Source organism: Martes martes, assembly GCF_963455335.1.
Source record: "Martes martes genome assembly, chromosome: 12".
NCBI lineage: Eukaryota > Metazoa > Chordata > Mammalia > Carnivora > Mustelidae > Martes > Martes martes.
Window position 1 is genome coordinate 58,921,023 of NC_137900.1, and position 19,065 is coordinate 58,940,087.

The following is a 19,065-nucleotide window of genomic DNA, read 5'->3' on the forward strand; positions in this document are numbered from 1 at the left end:
CCCCCGTCTCTAACACAAAGAAATAAAATCTTTTAAAAATAAAAAAATTGGGGCGCCTGGGTGGCTTGGTCATTAAGTGTCTGCCTTCAGCTCAGGTCATGATCCCAGGATCCTGAGATCGAGCCCCACATCAGGCTCCCTGTTCAGCAGGAAGCCTGCTTCTCCCTCTCGCAGTCCCACTGCTTCTGTTCCCTATCTCACTGTCTCTCTCTGTCAAATAAATAAGTAAAATCTTTTTAAAATTTTTTAAATAAATAAGAATAAAAATAAATTAGTAAAAATAAAAACCTAGAGTTATCTCTTCATACAATACCAAGGAAACTTTAAACAAATGGTAAAAATGACCATCAGAATATAGTATACATCTATGTCCTGAACAACATGATATGATGCATCAAGAAAAGATCATCACGGGGCGCCTGGGTGGCTCAGTGGGTTAGGCCTCTGCCTTCGGCTCGGGTCATGATCTCAGGGTCCTGGGATCGAGCCCAGCGTTGGGCTCTCTCCTCGTCGGAGAGCCTGCTTCCCCCTTCTCTCTCTGCCTGCCTCTCTGCCTACTTGTGATTTCTCTCTCTGTGTCAAATAAATAAAATCTTAAAAAAGAAAGAAAAAAGGAAAAGATCATGACTTCTGTGGTATTTCTACCAAAAATGCATTACCTGGGAAGGACAGATAGTTCAGTCGGTTGGGCAGCCCAACTCTTGATTTCAGCTCAGGTTGCAATCTCAAGGTCATGTGATCAATCCCCAGTTCAGGTTCCCCACTCAAGCAGGGGAGTCAGCTTGAGATTCTCCCTCTCTGTCCCTTCCCCCACTCATGCACACCAATCTCCTTCTAAAAAAATAATTCTTTGGGTCGCCTGGGTGGCTCAGTAGATTAAGCATCTCCCTTCAGCTCAGGTCATGATCCCGGGGTCCTGGGAACAAGTCTTGCCTCAGGCTCCCTGCTCAGTGGAGAGTCTGCTTCTCCCTCTGCCCCGCCCCCCTGCCTGTGTGCACACACTCTCCAAATAAAAGAAGAAATCTTTTAAAAAGCAATAAAAATAATAAAATAAATCTTATAACCCCATTCTAATCATGAGGAATATCTCAGACAAACTAAAGCTGGTAGATATTCTACAAAGTAATTGGCCTATATTCTTCAAATAGGTCAATATTATGAAACAGAGGAAAGAAAGTTCCACATTAAAAATGACTGAAGAACGGACATCTGAATACAATGTATGATAAAGCACTTAATTAGCTAAAAAGGACAATACTTAGACAACTGGGAAAACAGTAATATAGTCTGTAGATTACATGAGCTGATTTCCTCATTTTTTAAATAACGGTTCTATAACTATGTCCTTGAAAAAAAAAATACTGAAGTATTCAGATGTGGTATATAACTCTCAAAAGGTTGTGGGGGGAAAACTATATCATTTCTTCTTTGTAGAAAGGAGAAAATATAAACATGGTAAAAATGTTAGTATCTGGGAGATTTGAACAAAGGAGATTCAGGAATTATGTGTACGATTCTTTCCTATAAATCTCAAAGCATGTTTTTTGGGTTTTGTTTTGTTTTTAAGTGAGGTTCGAAAAGACTTAAGTAATTCATTTAGTTAGTAAAGTAACAAACCCACTTTACTCAGAATCTAAGACGGTCTTAGATTAGATGAGATAAATGAACATTAACAATGTTATTCATACTGTTTGAGAAATTCTCATCATACTATTATAAAAAGGGAAATTAGGAATCTAAGTGTCTAAGAATCCTTCCCACAGCTCAGTGGGCAATTTTTTTTATCTAATTACATAAAATGAGCTGCCCCAAAAGGGACCATGAAAACTAATCCTGACAACAACCCTTGGGAGAACAGTCTGGAGACTCTGATTCACTGGAAATCAGCCCAAGGACTCTACTTGGGTGGGAGATGGAAACAATTTACATTCTCAACATTTCATTTGGCCCTCTTTAAAAGATCACACTTTTTTTTTTTTTTAATTTTCTTAAAAGATGCTGTTTATTTGAGAGAGAAACAGAGAGAGAGAGAACAAGCAGGGGCAAGAGGGAGAAGCAGGCTCTCTGCTAAGCAGGGAGCCCAATGCAGGGCTCCATACCAGAACCCTGGGATCATGACCCAAGGCAGAACTATGATCGCCCTGGGATCATGACCCAAAAGCAGATGCTTAACTGACTGAGCCATCCAGGCACCCCTAAAAGATTACACTTAATTTTTTTTTTTTTTGAAGTATTCTCTACATAAAACTCGTAAGCTCAAACTTACAACACTGAGATCAGGAATCACATGCTCCACCAACTGAGCCAGCCAGTTACCCCTAAAAGATTATACCTTTTTTTCCCCATATAAAGATTACACTTTTAATTTTGACTGATTCGATACACAACAAAATGTTGTTTTAATTTATATTTATTTGATTATAAGCAGGGCTGCACCTATGATTACTCCTAACTTGTGTTTCTTCTTTGATAGGAAAATATTTCATGAATAGCCTCATAAGCATTCGCCTACAAAAAGAGGATGTAGTACAGTCAAAATTTTTGCAACAAGAAGTAGACTTTTGGGCACCTGGGTGGCTCAGTCGGTTAAGCGTCTGCCTTCAGCTCGGGTCATGATCCCAGAGTCTTGGGATCGAGCCCCACATCGGGCTCCCTGCTTAGCAAGGAGTCTGCTTCTCCCTTTCCCTGCCACTCCCCCTGCTTGTGCTCCTGCTCTCTCTGTCAAATAAATAAATCAAATCTTAAAAAAAAAAAAAAAAAGTCATCTTTCGTATCAGTTGTGAATAATTATCTATCGGGGTAAATGTATTTAGAAATAAGCACTTGGGACGCCTGGGTGGCTCAGTTGGTTGAGCGGCTGCCTTCGGCTCAGGTCATGATCCCAGCGTCCTGGGATCGAGTCCCACATCGGGCTCCTTGCTCCGCGGGGAGCCTGCTTCTCCCTCTGCCTCTGCCTACCACTCTGTCTGCCTGTGCTCGCTCGCTCTCTCTAACAAATAAATAAATTAAAAAAAAAAAAAATTAAAAAAAAAAAAAAGAAATAAGCACTGAACAGCAGAGTTGTAAGTCTACTGACAGAAGCAAAATTTAAGGCTAACTTTATATTGAAAAATGTAAAGCAACAATGGTCTACTCTCTGTGTCCTTTAACGTCCACAGGGCACTTGGTTATGACTGATTATAAAAAAAGTACTTGTAGGGGCGCCTGGGTGGCTCAGTGGGTTAAAGCCTCTGCCATCGGCTCAGGTCGTGATTTCCGGGTCCTGGGATCGAGCCCCGCATCGGGCTCTCTGCTCAGCGGGGAGCCTGCTTCCTCCTCTCTCTCTGCCTGCTTCTCTGCCTACTTGTAATCTGTCAAATAAATAAATAAAATCTTTAAAAAAAAAAAAAAGTACTTGTAATTTCAAAGCATGGTCAAATCATCAATCTGAAATTTATGATGGACCTCTGAAAAAAGGTTTGAAAATCTACTCAATAACATCTATAAAATGCTCAATCTTGTATCAGGCACTGTACTTTAGCATTTTATTTAACTTATCTCACATCATTTAAAGTAATAATATAAACAAATTCAGAAGGAGAGACTATTTGTTTTTTAAGATTTTCTTTTATTTATTTATTTTAGGGGCAGCAGAGGGAGAGGGAAAGAATCTCAAGCAGACACACCATGAGCACAGAGCACCATACAGGGTTCAATCCTACCACCCTAAAGATCATGACCTGACCCGAAATCAAGGGGCAGACACTCAACTGACTGAGCCACCTAAGTGCCCCAGGAGGGACTATTTAACATTAAATGTTTTATTTATATTGACATTGTTAATTAAAAGTCATGTTAATATTAACTGACTTTCCCCGGCTAACAATGCTTGAAAGAAAAAGCAGCTTTTCATAAGTCTCTTATAATTCACCTATTTCTCTACTTCAGAGCATAAATTCTCCGTATATCCTGGATTTCCATATTACATTCAGACACATACCTAGGTTAATAAAGAAAAGGAGGAGTGCCTGGCTGGTTCAATCAGTAGAACATATGACTCTTCACCTCGGAGCTTTAGCTTCGAGCCCCATATTGGGTGTAGAAATTACTTAAAATCGTTTAAAAAAAAAAGGAAAAGAAAAAGGAGATAGCCTAGATGCTAATAGGGAGAGGAAAAAGTTCACAATCAAATAGATAAGAAACAATGTCCAACAGTACCTGAATCACGATATTTTCTCTTTCCCACTGAATACAACCTACTTTTTAAAAACAAGATTCAAAATCTTACGGTACCAACAAAGGAGAGTATGTGCACTCTAATTAACATAACTCTATACAAAACAAGAAGTCCACAAAAACTTACCTGTACTACTTGTTTCTGTAGTTGTGATGCCTGTGTCGCTGAAATCTGTGTTTTTTCCCGAGCACCTCGTGAACGGTCACTGCTCACTGAAGTCATCATACACAGTATATACAAAATAACGTATGTACAAAATAAAAAATCTGCAAGAAAGCCAGAATGGTAGTAAGCAAAAACTTCAAAACCATAGTAAAACGCAAGGATAAAATTCAGGAATATGGAGGAAATATAAGACAAAACCTAACAGCTCTCTAAAACACAAATTCTCAAGAAACGACCCATTAGGATTTTGTATTTTCCTAGTAACAATTAAGCCAATTTTACTAATGTTATCTAAAAGTCTATGGTTGAGGCACCTGGCTGGCTCAGACAGTGAAGCATGCAATTCTTGATTTCACGGTTGTGAGTTCAAGTCCCATACTGCATGCCGAGCTTACTTAAAAATAAAATGTCAGGGGTGCCTTGGTGGCTAAATGAGTTAAGTGTCTGCCTTCGGCTCAGGTTATGATCTCAGGGTTGTGGGATCAAGCCCTTCATCAGGGTCCCTGCTAAATGGGGAGTCTGTCTGTCCTTCACCATCTGCCTCTCCCCCAGCTCAAACTCTCACTCACTCTCTTGCACATACTCTCTCTCTCAAATAAAAAACAAAAAATAAAATAAAATCTTAGGGGCACCTGGGTGGTGCAGTTGGTTAAACATCTGAGTTTTTATTTCAGGTCAGTTCGTGGTCTCAGGGTCGTGAGATCAAGCCCCGTGTGGACTCGGTGCTCACCACAGAGTCTGCTTAAAGCTCTCTCTCTTACCTCCTCCATCCCCACTCACTTGCGCTCTAAAATAAATCTTTTTAAAAACCAAAAATAAAGGGGTGCCTGGGTGGCTCAGTCAGTTAAGCATCTGCCTTCAGCGCAGGTCATGATCCCAGGGTCCTGAGATAAGGTTCTGCATTAGACTCCCTGCTCCAGACGGACCTGTTTCTCCCTCTGCCTCTGCATCTCTGTCCCTCATGAAAAAATAAAATTTTCTTAAGATTTTATTTGACAGACAGAGATCACAAGAGAGACAGGTAGACAGAGAGGAGGAAGCAGGCTCCCTGCTGAGCAGAGAGTCCAACTCGGGGCTCGATCCCAGGACCCTGAGATCATGACCTGAGCCGAAGGCAGAGGCTTTAACCCACTGAGCCAGCCAGGCTCCCCGAAAAAATAAAATCTTTAAAAAATAGTAATAAATAAAAATAAAATGTTAAAAATAAAGAAATAGGGATGCCTGGGTGGCTCAGTGGGTTAAAGCCTCTGCCTTCGGCTCAGGTCATGATCTCAGGGTCCTGGGATCAAGACCCACATCGGGCTCTCTGCTCCGCGGAGAGTCTGCTTCCCCCTCTCTCTCTGTCTGACTCTGCCTACTTGTGATCTCTGTCAAATAAATAAATAAAATCTTTAATAAATAAATAAATAAATAAATAAATAAAAGGCTATGGTTTATGATTATAGCAATTCCAAACAAAAATCTCAAATATCACCAATTGTTCTTTTTGTTTTGTTTGTTTTTAAAGATTTTATTTATTTATTGGACAGACAGAGATCACAAGTAGGCAGAGAGGCAGGCAGGGAGAGAGGAGGAAGCAGGCTCCCCGCTGAGCAGAGAACCTGATGCAGGGCTCAATCCCAGGACCCTGGGATCACGACCTGAGCCGAAGGCAGAGGCCTTCACCCACTGAGCCACCCAGGGGCCCCTCACCAATTGTTCTTAATAAGTATTTATTTACCACTAAATGCAGTTAACACTACATGTAGTTTCTTGTCTCTTTCCATTTACTGTTGGTGTTTGAGCCCAAAGGCAACATGTATCCAGCCAAGATTTTATCTGACAATACACCAATTCAAAATGTGTGCTGTCCAGGATTAAGCTATATCTAATGACAAAACCCACTTACAAATAGCGTATCTTCCAAGGAGACAAAAACAGTTGTGCATATCATTCTCCCTTATTTAGTTGACAAATACTGAATAGTTACAAAGAGCCAAGCATATAACTAAATATGATATGCCATCAAAACATGATTATACAGAGGCACCTGGCTGGCTGGATCAGTTAAGTGTCCCTGACTCTTGATTTTTGGCTCAGGTCATGATTTTGTTAAGTTGTGGGATTAAGCCCCACATCAGGTTTAGCACAGTCTGCTTGTCCCTCTCCCTCCCCCTATGCCCCTTCCCCTGCTTCTGTGCATACACACACTCTCTCTCCTTCTCAAATAAATAAATAAATAAAATCTTTTCAAAAAATAAATAAAATCCAAAAGGGGGGGGATGGGGTGGAGAGAATGCCTAGCTGGCTCAGTTTGTAGAGCATCCAATTCTTGATCTCAGGTTCATGAGTTTAAGCCTCGCACTGGGCAAGGACCCCACTTTAAAAAAAATAAACAGGGGCTCCTGGGTGGCTCAGTGGGTTAAAGCCTCTATCTTCAGCTCAGGTTGACCCCAGGGTCCTGGAATCGAGCCCAAGGTCCTGGGATCAAGCCGCACTTCGGGCTCTCTGCTCAGCAGGGAGCCTGCTTCCCCATCTCGCTCTATGCCTGCCTCTCTGCCTACTTGTGATATGTCTGTCAAATAAATAAATAAAATCTTTTAAAAAATAAAAAAATAAAAAAAATAAATAATAGGGGCACAGCACCTGGGTGGCTCAGTCAGGTAAGCATTTGCCTTTGGCTCAGGTCATAATTCCAAGGTCCTGGGATCAAGACCCACATTGGGCTCCCTGCTCCATAGGAAACCTACTTCTCTCTTTCCCTCTGCCACTCCCCATGCTTATGCTCACTCTGTCAATAAATAAAATTTTAAAAATAAATAAATAAATGTTTAAAAAATACCAATCAGGGGGCACCTGGGTGGCACAGTTGGTTGAGCATCCAATTCTTGGTTTCAGCTCAGGTTGTGATCTCAAGGGTCATGGGATCGATCCCTGCACAGGTCTCTATGGAGTCTGTTTAAGACTCTTCTCTCCTCCTTTCCTTGCCCCTCCCACTTGCTCTCTTTCTCTCACGCTCTTTCTCTAAAATAGATTAAGAAGAGCTTTAAAAAAATCTTTTTTAATGGGGCACATGGGTGCCTCAGTCAATTGAGCACCCAACTCTGGATTTTAGCTCAGGTCACCATCTTGGAGTTGTGGGATAGAGCCCTGCGTTTGGCTTCGCGATGAGCACTGAATCTGCTTGGGATTCTCTCTCCTTCTCTCTCTGCCCATCCAACCCCACTTGCATGAATACACTTTCTTTTGAAAATAAATAATTTTTTCAAAGATATATCCCTGGTAATTCTTTTATTCTATTCGAGAAAGAGAGTGTGAGAGAGAGATCAGGAGGGAAAAGCAGACTCCCTGCCGAGCACGGAACCTGATATGGGACTCCATCCCAGGACCCCAAGGATCGTGACCTAAGCTGAAGGCTCATGCTCAACCATCTGAGCCACCCAGGCACCCATAAATAAGTATTTTTAAATGCCATAAAAATTTTTAAATGCCAATCGGCGGGGGGGAGCGCCTGGGTGACTCAGTGGGTTAAAGCCTCTGCTTTCGGCTCAGGTCATGATTCCAGGGTCCTGGGATGGAGCCCCACATTGGGCTCTCTGCTCAGCAGGGAGCCTGCTTCCCTCCTCTCTCTCTCTCTGCCTGCCTCTCTGTCTACTTGTGAGCTATCTCTGTCAAATAAATAAATAAAATCTTAAAAAAAAAAAAATGCCAATCAGGGGCACCTGAGTCGTTAAGCATCCGACCCTGTTGGTTAAGCTTCCCGACTCTTGATTTCAGTTCAGGTCATCATCTCGGGGTCCTGAGATCAAGCTGCACTTCCAGCTCTGTGCTCAGCGGGGAGTCTTTTTAGGAATCTCTTCTCTCCCTTCGTCCCTGCCCCTGCACACTCACTTCCTCTCTTTAAAAATAAATAAAATCTTTGGGGCGCCTGGGTGGCTCAGTGGGTTGGGGCCTCTGCCTTCAGCTCAGGTTGAGCCCAGGGTCCTGGGATCAAGCCCCGAGTAAGGCGCTCTGCTCAGCGGGAGGCCTGCTTCCCCATCTCTCTCTGTGCCTGCCTCTCTGCCTACTTGTGATATGTCGGTCAAATAAATAAATAAAATCTTTTAAAAAAACTTAAGAAAATCAATTTAAAGACAGAAGCAAGTTGTACACACATACACAGTAACTCAGAAAACCAAGACACTCCAGAAACGAACAAATCAAGGAGAAGCTACCTACAATTAACACTATGAACTACCTACCAATATCTACTCACAACAAAGTACTTCTCCCTATGATCCTCTTGTGAAGAGGGCAAAAAGCTCAATACATAATTTCACAGCATCCCTCGTACCTTGGAATGACCGTGGGCCACCTTCCTGAAAAACCATCTGAATATTCACAGCACCTTTACTCAATCCCCCAAAACGGAAAATAAGCCAAATGTCCTTCAAAGGTTGAGTTATCTGTAACACAACCACATAGCTGAATATTACTCAGCAATAAAAAAGAATGAACTATTGATAAACATAACTGGGATAAACCTCAAATATGTACGCGAAAGAATCCAGCCTCCAATTCATTATGATTCAATAGGATTCTATTTTTTTTACATTAGGAAAAAGACAAAACTATATTGAGAGAAAACAGATGACTGGTTATCAAGATGGGGGGGTGGATAACAAAGGTGTTGAACACAGGAGGAGGCTCACACAAATGACAGTGAAAAAAGATCAAAAATACAGCTATTAGGAGGCCCTGAAGCAATGAAATCTAACCAGAGGACAGGAGAGTGCTACAAGAGATGCCTCCAAGAAAATGTTTTTGAGAATGCTTAGAAGTTAATTTGCACATACGAAAGAAAGTATACAGGATCATCAGTGGTGAATACCTAGAAATCTAAGGACTGTGGGAAAAAAAACAATTGTTAAGTCAAAAAAAAAAAAAGGCAATATGGCTCAACTATAACATTTATATGGTTATAATAATATGGACAGGGAATATTGATCTAACCAAAAATTACTATAGAGGGGCACCTGGGTGGCTCAGTGGGTTAAAGCCTCTGCCTTCGGCTCAGGTCATGATCCCAGGGTCCTGAGATTGAGCCCCACATCAGGCTCTATGCTCAGCAGGGAGCCTGCTTCCCCTTCTCTCTCTGCCTGCCTCTCTGCCTACTTGTGATCTCTGTTATCTATTTAGATAAATAATTTTTTAAAAATTACTATATAATACTGGGAGGATAAAAGAGAAGTGTAAATATAAACAGAAAAAAAGGGGAAGGCATAAGAAACACCTAAGAGTTGAAATGACAGCTTCTGGAGAGTGAGATTCAGGAATAAGTCCAAACAAGGAAAAGGATTACCTCACATACTGAACATGTTGAAAACAACAAAACTTATTTTTCAAATTACTATGTGCTGAATGCCAAGTTAAATATTTTTATATACATTACTCCCAGTTATCCTCAAAAATACTTTACAGAACTTGGCATAATCCCTATTTTAAGAATCAGAAATAAAACTCAGGAAGCCTGGGTGGCTCAGTTGGTTGAGCATTCGACTCTTGATTTCCACTCAAGTCACGATCTCAGGGTCTTGAGATCGAGCCCCACCTCAAGCCTGCACTCAATGTTGAGTCTGCTTGTCCCTCTCCATCTGCTCCTAACCCCACTCGATCCCGCAATATCTCTAAAATAAACAAACAAAATATTTTAAAAAAAGAAAAGAAAAGCTCAGAAAGGTTCTACACAGACCATTAAGATGCAATACAGGGAGTCCTAACTGCTTATTTCCTGGGGTACACAGCCTACAAACCAAACTATGTACTATATTATGAAATAACCATTGCCTTTATAATCCTAAACTAGGAAGAGGACAGGCTGGAAGAGACAGAAGTCTTAACTATGAAAATAAGACACAGCATCGAGCTCCAAAGTCCATCTGTACCACACCTTACCATCTCCCTAACTTTTCATGAGTTACACACACTCAGAAAAATAGCAACGTTTAAAATTACCATTTCAAGTAACATGGAAGAAAAACCTTTTAAATTTCAAGAATTTTAAATCAATGAATGGAATGTCCATTGGAACTCAAACTAGGAGGTCACTGGTGACTACTACCAAAACAGCCTCGATACTGATGAGGAAAAAGCCAAGGTGAGTGAGTAAGAGAGACAGCAAACTAAACATACTTGAAAGAGACGGTAGCTACGAGACACAGAGCATCAAAGCAGAGTTTTCCAAGGATGAAGAACACTGGGGCGCCTCGGTGGCTCAGTCATTTTTAAGTGTCTGCCTTCGGGATGCTTGGGTGGCTCAGTCTGCTGGGCATATGCCTTCGCTCAGGTCATGATCCCGGGGTTCTGGGACCGAATCCCACGTCAGACTCCTTGCTCAGTGGGGAGCCTGCTTTTCCCTCTGCCTGCAGCCCCCCTCTTATGCTGTCTGACAGATAAATAAAATCATAAAAAAGTAAGTAAGTGTCTGTCTTCAGTTCATGATCCTGGAGTCCCAGGATTGAGCCCAGCACTGGGCTCCCCACTCAGCAGGGAGTCTGCTTCTCCCTCTGACCCTCCCCCATCTTGTACCCTCAAATAAACAAAATCTTTAAAAAAAAAGGGGGGGGGCGGGGAGAAAAACACTGAGCAAGTCTAATATACAGAAAGTCCCTTGAGGACAGTGTTTATTTCTGTCCCAACACCCTTGTTCTGCTGGGGCCTAACATGGGCAGTACACACAATTAATATATATTTACTGAATAAGAGAGACCTAGGGGCACCTGGCTGGCTCAGTGTATAGAACATGCAAGTCTTGAGATCCAGGTCGAGAGTTTGCACTTCATGCTGGGGGCGAAGATTATGAAAAAAATAAATAAGCAAACTTAAAAAAGAGAGGGGGCAGCTGGGTGGCTCAGTCGGTTAAGTGACTGCCTTCAGCTTGGGTCATGATCTCCAGGTCCTGCAATCAAGCCCTGCCTCACCTTGGGCTCCCTGTTCAGCGAGGAGCCTGCATCTCCCTTTTCCTCTGGCCCCCACCCAGCCTGCATATGCTCTCTCTCTCACTTTTTCTCTCAATAAAAATAAATAATCTTAAAAAAAAAAAAATAAGAGAGAGAGAGAGAGACATACGCATGGGCTGAAGAGGAGGTAACTGAGAGGTAATACACTGACACGACAGTGAAGATAAAACGATCCACTTGGACAAGAGGGATCCGTCCCCATGCCCAGCATAATGAAGAAAAGAAGCATAACAACAACTACTTTTTTATGATTAGGAGAGATAATCAATACAGTTTGTTGTACTGGTCTTTAATTTTTTAGTAAAACAGACAAAAACATTTGCAGAGAAGGAATACTAGACGGGGGGGTAGACAAAGGAATCCAAGAAAACGGCAAAGATGTGTGACAGTTACTAAGATGATTATGAGGGGAAATTGACAGAAAACAAGTAAAAAGAATTGAGGAGTAACATGGAAGATCCCAACTGAAAGCAGAAATCCTGAATATACACATATAGTGGCACTGTAATCTACATGTTACCATGAAAGCAAATCAAACGACAGAAATTCAGAATCACAACTTAACTGAATAATCAAGGGAGATATGAGTAAAGATGAATAAATCCCTTGCTGAAATATCCACAAGGGATGCCTGCGTGCCTTGGTCAGTTAATCATCTGCCTTCAGCTCAGGGCATGATCCCAGGGTCCTTGGATGAGTCCCACATCCAGCTCCTTGCTCAGCAGGGAGCCTGCTTCTCCCTCTGCCTGCCCCTCCCCCCCTGCTTGTGCTCTGACAAAATTTAAAAATTTACCATGTGGTAATTAAAATATCCCACAAAATAAAAGAATTTGGGGGCGCCTGGGTGGCTCAGTAGGTTAAGCCTGTGCCTTCAGCTCAGGTCATGATCTCAGGGTCCCGGGATAGAGCCCCGTGTCAGTCTCTCTGCTCAACAGGGAGCCTGCTTCCCCCTCTCTCTCTGCCTGCCTGCCTGCCTCTCTGCCTACTTGTGATCTCTGCCTGACAAATAAATTAATAAAATCTTAAAGAAAAAAAAGAAATTCTAACAAGGTTGTGTGTGTATTTTTTTTTAAGTTTATTTACATTTTTTAGTAACCTCTACATCAAAGTGGGGCTCAAATTCACAACGTGGAGATCAAGAGTCAGACACTCCTCTGACTGAGCCTGCCAGGCACCCCTCTAATAAGGTTTTATTGTCTAAAACCTGACTAGCTGACTGTAAATTAACAGGATTGAGCCCCTGAAGGCTTCCTGCTCAGGAGGGGAGTCTGCTTCTCCCTCTACCCCTGCTCCTGTGCCCCCTCTCACTCTCTCAAATAAATAAATAAATAAATAAAATCTGAAGGAAAGAAAGAAAGAAATGATGAGATGAGATGAGATGAGATGGATTAAATGAAATACTACGGAGCACCTGGTTGGCTCAGTCAAAAGGGTAGGAGACTCTTGATCTCAGACCCCCTTGGTATAACAGTCTGGCATTATTCATTAAAGGTGAACAATTATATACTCTATGATTTAGCAATTCTAATTCCTGGCATATACCCCCTCCCCAAGACATATATAAACCCCTATACCAAAAAACATGTAACTAGTACATTCAAGACAATAATCCGAACACCATTTTCAATACATTCCTACCAAGAAATACCACAAAGCAACAAAAATGGGCAATAGCCACATACATGTTGGCTGAGTCTTAGTAACATACTCTAAAGGAAACTGAGAAAGAAAATACAGTGACTGAAGAATATATATACTATGGTTACATTAAATACTCAAGAAACATAAAAATATATCATTAATTTTGTTTGTAAAAAAGTGTTAAAATTATAAGGAAAAGCAAGGAAAGTATAAACTCAAAGTTCTGGATAGGGGTTCAATTTACCTAATTCACAGGTTGGAACTGGAAAGTAGCAGAACATGAATTTCAAAAGATAATGATGTTTTCCTTAACTAGGCGATGGTACATGATTATATTTTGTTCTTCATATTTATGTATTTTAAAAATATTGATCACTGATTATATACTTCTTCACATAAAATCTCTGGTCAATACATGTCACAATCAGCGATATCTAAATATTCTATTCTATATACTCAATATTTGATAAAAATGTAAAGTAATGTATACTTGAAAAACTGAATCAGAAAAGAACAATCTGCCCTAAGAAACAAACATGCAAAATTAAAATGCAAAGTTTCATGGTCATTTACATTTCTGGCCTAGTGACCCAAACTATAAAGGCAAATAATTCAAATAGGATAGATCACACTAACAAGCCCTTAAGTTCCTATCAAAGTCCATTTAAAATATTTCAAAACAGGCTACTGATTTCTAGAATTATATTTCCTAATGCTTTTAATATACTAGCTTTCCTTTAAATGTAACAGTACTTATATACAATTTGTATTTTAGTTTATGCTCTCTTTTTCTCTAAATTTAACTTGCCTTCCTAATCATAGTATCATAAACAATACCAGAAATTTGTTTTGTTTTGTTCCTTTCGCTACTCCGTAGTTACCAATATGAGACATTTGATAAGTCTGTTCAAATGACATGCTATAGAAAGTTGGTAACTTAGAAATTAAGAATGACTTAAAAAAAAAAAAAGAAATTAAGAATGACTTGAGAAAGAACAAATCATAGCAGAGACAATGATTCCAAAAAGAACAATAAATGGAACTCTGTTTTCTAGAAAAATCAGTTATAGGGACCTCAAAGCAAGCATTCATATGATTTGGAACAATGTTCCCCTATTTGTTAATCTTATACATCTCAGGATAATGAAGTAACACTATACTAGGATTTCTAGATATCTTTTTGACCTATGTATCTTAAAATAAAGGAGACTAACTGAAATTCAGTGTATGAATTCATGTATCCACAAGGAAAACTGTCCTTGAAAACTATTTTAGCTAGAAAAGATCTGACAAGCTTTTTCTAAGTTATCTATCCTAATATTATTTACTAATTTTCTCAAAAGGTCCTCTGTTAACTGGAATGCTAGATAAAGGCCACAGACATTACTACACTGCCTTTTACAGAAACTATAATAGCAAATACCTAATTAACCATAATATATCACATGCCAAATATGCTGACTTAAGACAATATATATCTTTTTTTTTTTTTTAATTTTAAAGATTTACTATTTGAGCGTGCACACACGTTGGGGGGGGGGGCAGTGAGGTGGAGCAGAGGGAGAGAATCTTAAGCAGACTCTCACTGAGCCATCCCACAACCCTCAGATCATGACCTGAGCCAAAATCAAGTCAGACACTTAACCAACTGAGCCACCCAGGCACCCCAAAACTTGCTATATTTCAATCTGCCTCTTTGTCAGTATCAGTACACTTTTTTTTTTTTTTTAAGATTCCATTTATTTATGTGACAGACAGAGATCACAAGCAGGCAGAGAGGCAGGCAGAGAGAGAGGAGGAAGCAGGCTCCCCACAGAGCAGGTAGCCCGATGCGGGGCTCGATCACAGGACTCTGGGATCATGACCTGAGCCGAAGGCAGAGGCTTTAAACCACTGAGCCACCCAGGCGCCCCTCAATACACATTTTGAATCTTTTTTATGAGTTTAACCATTTTGGTATTTGGTTGGTTTGGGTGTATGGTTTTGGTTGTATTATTTGGAACAAGGTTAACTCTTTAGCCATGACTATTTTTATAGCTTTCTCTGAGTTTAGTGTTCTCCCAATATGAATAAACACACATGAACAAATACACTTTTTTAAGCATAAAGTACCAACACATGTTAAAACATAATAGTATTGGGGCGCCTCGGTGGCTCAGTGGATTAAAGCCTCTGCCTTCAGCTCGGGTCACGATCCCAGAGTCCTGGGATCGAGCCACGTTTCGGGCTCTCTGCTCAGCGGGGAACCTGCTTCCCCCTCTCTCTCTGCCTGCCTCTCTGCCTACTTGTGATCTCTGTCTGTCAAATAAATAAATAAGATCTTTAAAAAACAAAACAAAACATATTAGTATTTCTGGGACACCTGGATGGCTCAGTTAGTTAAGCATCTGCCTTTAGCACAGGTCACGATCCCTGGGTCCTGCGATCAGTGCCCCATCAGGCTCCTTGCTCAGCAGGGAGCCTGCTTCTCCTTCTGCCTGCCTCTCCCGCGCTCATGCTCCCTCTGACAAATAAAACCTTTAAAATTTGTATATGTATACATATACATATATATACACACATATATGCATATATATTAGTATTTCTGAAATAAAGGGATTACCTGATTATTTCTAAAATCACCTCAGAGCACTGTATAATTCTATCTTAAGTATCTACAGTTAAACAGTCAAAATCTGACTGGTGTTTCTAGAGTAAAACTTTAAAAAAAAAATCATTTTTAGTTTACTTACAGATTTCCAACAGTTGCTTTTCTACTGAATTATGTGAATCTTTTCGCATTCATCTTTTGAACTATTCATTCCTCTGTGCTCTCACTATGAAAATAAACTAGATACATTAAATATAACAAAATGAGAGTTTCTTCTTACAGGAGTGCCATCTGGTGATAAAAATCTGCGTGTACAGAAATAAATTTATGCTAAATGGAATGGATGCTGAGATTGAGTTTTTTGACTTACGAAAAAGACTTTAAATCTTAACAGCCTTGCTATTACAGCCAAACATTTTGATATAATGTACCTGAATCCTCATTTGTGAACCAGGAAAACCATTAACTTTTTTTATGTTTCAAACTATTACAATTTTACTAATTCACTGCCTTAGTATAAACATTAAGACTTTCTCTCTCCATTTCAAACATCAATCCTCAATCCACATTCGATGTAATTATGCTATAATTTCCTCAGTTCCACGGCTAAACCAGAATTATATGCTTTGTGAAACACGGAAAGTACACTGCTTACTTTATGTTTACATATTGTTTGAAAATAACCACTTTTCTCCTTTAATTAAGGTTTACTACTATGCGTTCTATACATATAAACAGTTACTACAAAAGATTTTTGGCATCAACATTACAAATACAATCCTTCCCAAAAAACTTAAAAGAAAAAAAAATGGTGACTCCAGCACATGCTTCTAAGGATGCTTAAACAAATTCAGACCAGATTAATTTCTGTGAATATCGCACTCCGAACTAACACTGAGGTGTCAGAATGGCTGTATTCCTGTTCATTAAAAAGTCTGAGGCACCTGGGTGGCTCAGTTGATTAAGCAACCAACTCTCTCTCTTTTTTTTTTTTAAGATTTTAAAGATTTTATTTATTTAGTATGTCGGAGAGAGAGAGAATGAGCACAAGATGGGTGAACAGCAAGCAGAGGAAGAAGCAGGCTCCCAGCTGAGCAAGGAGCCCAATGTGGGACTCAATGACCTGAGCCAAAGGCATCGACTGAGCCTAGGACCCAACCATCCAACTCTTGATTTCAGCTCAGGTCATGATCTCAGGGTAATGAGACTGAGCCCTCCAGAAGGCTCCGTGCTCAGCAGGGAGTCTGCTTGAGATTCTCTCTCTCCCCCCCAACCCCTACCCTGGCTTACTCACTCTCCCAGATAAATAAATCTTTTTTAAAAAATCTTGGGGGATACCTGGGTAGCTCAGTTGGTTAAGCATCTGCCTTCAGCTCAGGTGGTGATCCCAGAGTCCTAGGGTCAAGTCCCACATCAGGCTCTTGGCTCAGTGAAGAGCTTGCTTCTCCCTCTGCCCCTCCCCCCCACTTGTGCTTGCTCTCGTGCTCTTTGACAAATAAAATCTTTTTTAAAAAAATTTAAAAATGTGGGGCACCTGGGTGGCTCAGTGGGTTAGGCCTCTGCCTTCGGCTCAGGCCATGATCTCGGGGTTCTGGGATCGAGCCCCGCATCTGGCTCTCTGCTCAGCAGGGAGCCTGCTTCCCCCTCTCTCCCTGCCTGCCTCTCTGCCTACTTGTGGTATCTCTCTCTCTCTGTCATATAAATAAATTTTTTTAAAAAATTTTTAATGAATAAAAATTAAAATGGGGCACCTGGGTGGCTCAGTGGGTTGAGCCTCTGCCTTTGGCTAAGGTCATGATCTCAGGATCCTGGGATTGAGCCCCACATGGGGCTCTCTGCTCTGCGGGGAGCCTGCTTCCCCCTCTCTCTGTCTGCCTCTCTGCCTACTTGTGATCTCTCTCTCTCTCTCGGTCAATTAAATAAATAAAATCTTAAAAAAAAAAAAAAAAAGTCTTGGGATGCCTGGCTGGCTCAGTTGGTAGAGCATGCTATTCTTGATCTCACAGTCATGAGTTCATGCCCCACATTGGGTCTAACTTACTTTTAAAACTACAAGTTTAAAGAATCTTACTTAATGCTGCAAATGTCCAGCAAAAAACCTCCAAAGATAAAACCAGGAGTTTACAGAGGGGAAAAAAACAAAAAAAAGTGCTACAGAAATCCTATGGAAAAACTGCCAGGGGCTCCTGGGTGTCTCAGTGGGTTAAAGCCTCTGCCTTCGGCTCAGGTCATGATCCCAGGGTCCTGGGATCGAGGCCTGCATCGGGCTCTCTGCTCAGCAGGGAGCCTGCTTCCCCCTCTCTCTCTGCCTGCCTCTCTGCCTGATTGTGATCTCTGTCAAATAAATAAATAAAATCTTTAAAAAAGAAAAACAGCCCAAGGACACCTGGATGGTTCAGTCAGTTGGGCATCTGCCTTCAAACTCAGGTCATGAGCCCCCCATCCTGGGACTGAGCCACAGTTGGGCTCCCTGCCTCAGCAAGGGTATCTGCTTCTCCCTCTCCCTCTGCCCCTCCCCCCTGCTTGTATGCTGGCTCTTTCTCAAATAAATAAATGAATCCTTTTTAAAAGGGGTGTTGGAGGAAGAGACCAGAAAACATATTAACAGGATGTTATGATTCAAAAAACTTTCTCATACTAATTTTATATAAAACTTCTGGAGACAGTGAATTCACAAATCAAAACAAAAGCGTAAGTGATCATAATAATTATCAACACCCTTCAAAACTGTTACCACCAATGAATTATAAAATGAACAAGGCAAGGAAAGCAGACAATAAAAAGCTACAACTTTAACATACTGTCACATGAAGAAATTCTATGTCCTTTCTTCTGGACACAAGAGTTATGTGTAGTAACTAGGAATGCTTCTGTAATAAGCCCCAGTTGCCAGACCAAAGGAATCCAGTTTACACTTGTGTTCCATCCCCTCTATCACTCTCCACCCACAAGAACTACTACCCTCAAACAGGTTCCAAGAGAATTCTTAGAATAGAAACAGACAAGAGCAAGAGATTCTAAAAATAATCCAGGAGAAACTCAAACATACATATCTCAGGTTCCTGAACTGAAGGAAACACCAGGTTATTTCTATCCAATCAAATTTTAAAACCTTATTTACCCGACTTCATCCAAAGTAAAGATGGGATAGATTAACAACTGCTACATATTTAACCTCTTTAAAAACACTGCCAGCAAAATACCATATAAAGCTTCCTAGATTATCTCAAGTGTAGGAATAGTTTCAATTACTTGTTATATAAGGAAAGTAAGCCAGGAGAATAAACTAACTTGATTAAACTACAGACTTCCTCTGTAGAATGGATATTTTTAGAAAATGTTTTATTAACTGCTATTTTTTTCAAGGACTTTTTAAAAGAAAAGGTAACGAGGTGAAACAGTGGCATTTTAAAGTGATTCTAGAGTTTAGAATGCACTGAAAAAGGTTAACAACAGCCACTTGCACTTCTACTGAA

General features: G+C 40.6%; 1 protein-coding gene across 6 annotated transcripts in view; it reads right to left on the bottom strand.

The window, feature by feature from the left end:
* The window catches only part of UBAP2 (ubiquitin associated protein 2), a 137,279-nt gene that overhangs the window by 90,296 nt on the left and 27,918 nt on the right, over window positions 1-19,065 (bottom strand). For all 6 annotated transcript variants that reach the window (XR_013967794.1, XM_080820532.1, XM_080820530.1 and 3 more), the window contains exon 2: window positions 4,343-4,482. Coding sequence is in view for 5 of the 6 variants with exons in the window: in XM_080820532.1 (XP_080676658.1) it covers window positions 4,343-4,441 (99 nt within the window). In the remaining variant the exon portion in view is untranslated. The remainder of the gene's footprint in view (window positions 1-4,342; window positions 4,483-19,065) is intronic.